We start from the raw sequence: 5,262 nt of genomic DNA, 5'->3' as shown, positions 1-5,262 counted from the left end.
AGTGCTGGGATTAAAGGCGTGCGCCACCATCGCCCGGCAAGAAATAGTTTTTTACCTTAAGTTTTGGATATATGTGGCGCAGAGAATCTGCGGTCCCCATGTCAGCCTCATCAGGAATGCACACGATGTCTGCTTTCATCTTCATCTTGAATTCTGTGCAGAGAGCCTTTTGGACATCTTTGGTTGTAATTACAATGACTTCTACAGGATGAAAGAAATAACAGACAAATGCAGAAATTCATTCACCGCGACAATTTCGATTGTTCAGTCAGATGTGCTCTGCTGTGGATCCGGCACTCCGGAGGCGGAGCCAGGAGAATCAGGAACAAGGCCAGCTTGGTCAACACATCAGGTTCAAGACCAGCCTGACTAAGAACTTTTCTCAAAGTCAAAATCAAAAATTATAACTGCTAATATTACTGAGCCTTTTTAATGTACGGTTTTTTTTTTTTGTGGAAAACCAGCTTACGTTTAATTGTGAGATTTAAAATTGTACAAGTATTTTTATACTTGCCCCCCCACTCCATATTTAGTCTCTTAAAATGATATGAAAACATCACAATTACAGGTTGAATGGGTTAATAATACAGTTCCTACATGATGCACCAATATCCTTAAAACACTAGTCAGACCTGGCAGTGGCCAACAGTGAACTTCATCTTCAGGGTTAAGAAGCTCAGCCCTCTGAGCATTCTGGGATGCAGTGGCACTTGTCCAGAACTGGCACCGCCCTAGAGTTGGGGAGCTTTAAATGTACCAGGGAAAAAAGCTGTTTCCCCTTCAAGGGGAAGAAAGAAAATGACTCCTAAGAAGCCAGCCAATTTGGCTGAGGTCTATCTGTGCAACCCCTTCCCTCTCTTTCCTTTCCTGCAGCAATGCCTAGGACCAAAGCCTGAGTTACAGAAAAAGCAGACCGTGAAGGCTATGGAGGGAGGGAGCTGGAGCAACTGCAGTGCTCTTTATCTCTGCCTCCAATGCCTTTGCTCCACGGGAAAATGGTAACAACAAATTCACAAAATAACAGCTAGCCTTACAAAATCCATACTTCCAGAGGTGCTGGAAGGCAGAAGAAGGAAAAAAAAATGGAATGCTTCATAAATTTGCTTGACAGCCCTGTGCAGAGGCCATGCTGATCTTCTGTGTATCATTCCAGGAAATGAGAGGTTGTGGATTCATTCTTGATTAAGAAAACTAAGGTTTGATTGAGGAAGATCCTCTGAAAATCTCCATGGGAACAGATGGCCCAGATGATCCAACATTTCAGAGCACCTCTGTTGTAGTTTCCTCTGAGTTCTGCATCCAGAACAGCTTCAAGGATGCTGGCTGAGATGATCAAGCCTCACAGAAAAGTCACAAGAAAGGACTTGACCATAATCCTAAATTTTCTTTGGGTTCCCATAAGATTACCAGCACTCCCAAGTAGCAGGAAGAATGCCCACATTTCCAAAAGGGGGATTATGGATGTTTGTCTTTGTTTAGCATGTTGGTTACAAGTTGTTTTGGATAAAGGTTGGGGAAAAAAGCTGAACAAAAGAGATTAGATTCAGGGTTCTTGTTTTGAAAAAAATGGGGAAATGCTGTGGGATAACACTCTTATACACTGTAAAGATTTGTCACTCATATTGGTTTAATAAAATGCTGATTGGCCAGTATAGCCAGGAAGTATAGGTGGGACAATCAGACTAGGAGAATTCTGGGAAGAAGAAAGGCAGAGAGTGAGTCACCAGTCAGAGGCAGAGGAAGCAAGATAAGAATGCCTTTAATCCCAGCACTTGGGAGGCAGAGGCAGGCAGATCTCTGTGAGTTCGAGGCCAGCCTGGTCTACAGAGCTAGTTCCAGGACAGGCTCCAATGCCACAGAGAAACCTTGAAAAAAAAGAATGCCTTATTGATAAAAGGTGCCAAGCCACAAGGCTAAACGTGGACAAAAATTATGGGTGAATTTAAGTTCTAAGAGCTAGTTAGTAATAAGCCTGAGCTAATAGACCAAACAGTTTATAATTAATATAAGCCTCTGTGTATTTATTTAGGACAGAATGCTGCGTGACTGGGCTGGAGAGAAACTTCTGTCTACATAGACTACTGCACAGAAATTTTATGGGCCTGTCTAACTCTCACAGTTGAATGAACCCTCTTGCAGCAGTCTGGGCCCTAGGATCTGGCACCCTGATGTGTTGCATTCTGATTCTTTCTACTTAATGAGACCTCAAACTCATTGTGGCCAAAGCTGAACTCATTATCTTTGTTTAAGCCTGTTCCCTGTCTTATATTCTGCTTCTCATTTAATGCCATCATCAGCCATCTAATCTAATCCAAGTGAAAAGTGACAAAAACTCCTATAATCTTAAGGAAAGTTCTAGAAGTCAGTGCCTGAGCTGTCTTTTCAAACTTCTATTCTCATGCTTAAAATATTACTCAGCACATTATAGAGTCTCAGCAAGTACTGACAAGCAGGCATTTAGATGCCCAATCGTGTCTTTCTGATATCCTTTTAGGGCTCATCTTGGATCACTGTGGAGAACCCCTTCTTTAACGGCTATGTTTTGCAGGATGTTTTCATTCTTTTCCCATACGGTCAAAGGGTGCTCCTGGGTCCCACCTTAAGCATCCAGTCTCCAGCAAACTTTAAGCCCTAGTCTGCCATCATCTGTTCTCTCTCACTCTCATAATGCTGACAAATTATTGGGATCAAACACATAAAACACACAAGTTTTATGACTGCATCTATTATTGCCACAGCTCACCTTCAAATCCAACGCGCTCAAGCAGGTTCAGTGGGTACCAAATTAAAGGTTTGTTTCCAACTGGAAGCAGAGGCTTGGGAATGCTGGGAGTCAAGTCTGTCATCCGAGATCCCCCACCAACGGCCATAACCACAGCTTGAAACTCCATCTTCACAGGACTGCAAGCACAGAAGGTGGAGAGTAATGTAATGCAGTGCTAGTTTTGTTTTCATTTACGTGAGAAATTCCCACTTAGACCAGATGCATCACCTCCTGTTTTAGTTACTGGAGCAGGAACCACTCCCTACCTGCAGTTCAAATGTCATCTTTCTCATCGTCTCTAACCAAAACAAGTTTTAGCTCCAATCTTAGTAAAAGTAGAATAATATAAAGTAAAACTATCTGGCACTTGCTCTTGAGTTGTTTAAGAAAAGACAAGTTTGGGGCTGGAGAGAAATGGTTCAGTGGTTAAGAGCACGGACTGCTCTCCCAGAGTCCCTGGGTTCAATTCCCAGCACACACAGGACAGCTCACAACTGTCTGTAACTCCAGTTCCAGGGAATCTGAAACTTTCATACCAAATGCACATAAAGTTAAGTAAATATTAAGAAGAAAAAGACAAATTCAAGTGCCAGTAGTAGTGGTGTATGGTAGTAGTGTATGCCCTTAATCTCAGCACTGGGGAGGCAGAGGCAGGCAGACCTGAATGAGTTCAAGGCCAGTCTGGGTAACACAGGGACAGCCAAAACTATATAGTGAGAGCTTGTTTGAAAAACACAAGCTTCGGGGGCTGGAGAGATGGCTAAGAGGTTGAGAGCACTGGTTTCCTTCCAGAGGTTCTGAGTTCAATTCCCAGCAACCACATGGTGGCTCACAGCCATCTATATATAATGTGTTCTGGTGTCTTCTGGCCGGCATTGCAGGCAGAACACTGCATAAATAATAAAAAAGTAAATCTTAGAGGAGCAGAAGCCAGGAGCAAACCCAGTCCTGGGACACAAGCGAATCAGGATTGACCGAGCGGCCAGATCCAGAACCAACGATCTCCACCAGAACAGGTATAAGGAAGCAACCGCTGAGCGAGTGAGCTAGCCAGAGCCAGAGACTGCTGAGGGTCCGGACGTGAATCCAGGACCTTCAAGGGAGTAGACCTAAGCCAACACCCCGGTGGGTCTGGGCAAGAGCCTAGGCCAGAGCCAGGACCTCTGTCAGCCTGGGTGAAGAGTGAATCTGGGTCCTCTGAGGGAATAGGCAGGAACCAGAGATCTCGGCGGGGCCAGGCCCAAGTCTGGGACCTCAGAGAGAGTAGGCCCGAGCCAGGTCCTCTGTGGGTTTGGGCATTGTTTTAGGACATCAAAGGGAACAGGCAGGAACCTGGAACCCCTGCGGGTCCCAGAGACCCCTGAGGAAGTAAGCAGGTCCTCTGCAGTTTTGGGCGCACCCAAGCCTGGAACCTCCCATGCAGTAGACTAGAACCAGAAACCTTTTTAGGTCCAACTCCAACCTAGGGACTTCTGCAGGAGGGAATCCAGACTAGGATCTACAGATATAGGTCAAAACCGGTAAGGAGCAGAAGCCAGGAGCAAATCCAGCCCTGGGAGCCAACCCAGGCCTGGGACCCTGGAAGACCAGGATTGAGCCAAGGACCTGACTCAGAGTCTGTGACCTCCACCGAACAGGAGTGGAACTGACTCAGTTACCTAAGACACAGAGAGAACAAGCTCCAACAGGAACAGAAGCCAGGAGCAAACCCAGTCCCTGGACACGGGTGGATCAAGATTGAACCAGCGGCCAGATCCAGAGTCAGTGATCTCCACCAGAACAGATCTAACTCCAAGCCAGCGACTTCTGCAGGAGGAGGTCCAGACCAAGATTTACAGAAACAGGTCAAAATCAGCAGCCTAGGCCAAAGTAGGCCTGAGACAGCAAACTCCAAGGGAGCAGACCAAAGCACAGGAGCACTGAGCTACCTCCAGGAACAGGAATAACCAATGGGGTAACTAGAACTGTGACACTGACTGTACCACGAGGAACAACCATCTGAGCTTTGGATTCACTGGCACCTAGAAGATTATTCAACAGAATCTCAGACAGCCCCAACCACACCTATTAGAGGAAAAGATGAGTAGAAAAGGTAAGATCACATGCTACACCACAAAGAGCAACACAATACTAGTAAAACCTAAAGACCCTACAAAAGTAAGACATGAACAACCAAATATGGATGAACCAAAAAAATGATCTAAAAAATAAACTCAAGAGAATTTTTCAAATTCTTAAAGATGAAATGAGAAATTACCTTAAAAAATGGAGGAAAAAACAAACAAAAAAATTGGAAGATATCAGCAAATCACTTAAAGAAAACCAAGAAAAAGAACTCAAACATATAAAAGAAACTATTCAGGACTTAAAAACTGAGATAGAAAAAAATAAAGAAAACATAAGGTGAAGGAATTATAGAAACAGAAATAATGAGAAAAGAGCAGGAACCACAAATGCAAGTATGAACAACAGAATACAAGAAATAGAAGAGAGCCGGG

At 44.4% G+C, this 5,262-nt stretch overlaps 1 protein-coding gene and 1 non-coding gene across 2 annotated transcripts in view; both read right to left on the bottom strand.

Moving 5' to 3' along the window:
• The window catches only part of Eif2b3 (eukaryotic translation initiation factor 2B subunit gamma), a 62,790-nt gene that overhangs the window by 51,146 nt on the left and 6,382 nt on the right, over nucleotides 1-5,262 (bottom strand). Inside the window, exons 2-3 of the mRNA XM_005370030.3 lie at nucleotides 2,744-2,901; nucleotides 56-201 (exon numbers count right to left, since the gene is read on the bottom strand). Of these exons, the coding sequence (XP_005370087.1) occupies nucleotides 56-201; nucleotides 2,744-2,891 (294 nt within the window). The 5' untranslated portion in view covers nucleotides 2,892-2,901. The remainder of the gene's footprint in view (nucleotides 1-55; nucleotides 202-2,743; nucleotides 2,902-5,262) is intronic.
• On the bottom strand, nucleotides 1,077-1,178 carry LOC113455639. The gene has a single exon (XR_003376639.1). It is a non-coding gene; the product is annotated as a U6 spliceosomal RNA (small nuclear RNA).

The sequence above is a fragment of the Microtus ochrogaster genome, unplaced genomic scaffold (assembly GCF_000317375.1).
Source record: "Microtus ochrogaster isolate Prairie Vole_2 unplaced genomic scaffold, MicOch1.0 UNK69, whole genome shotgun sequence".
NCBI classification, from domain to species: Eukaryota; Metazoa; Chordata; class Mammalia; order Rodentia; family Cricetidae; genus Microtus; species Microtus ochrogaster.
Note: the sequence above shows the minus strand (reverse complement) of the source record. Positions and strands in the feature narration are given on the sequence as shown.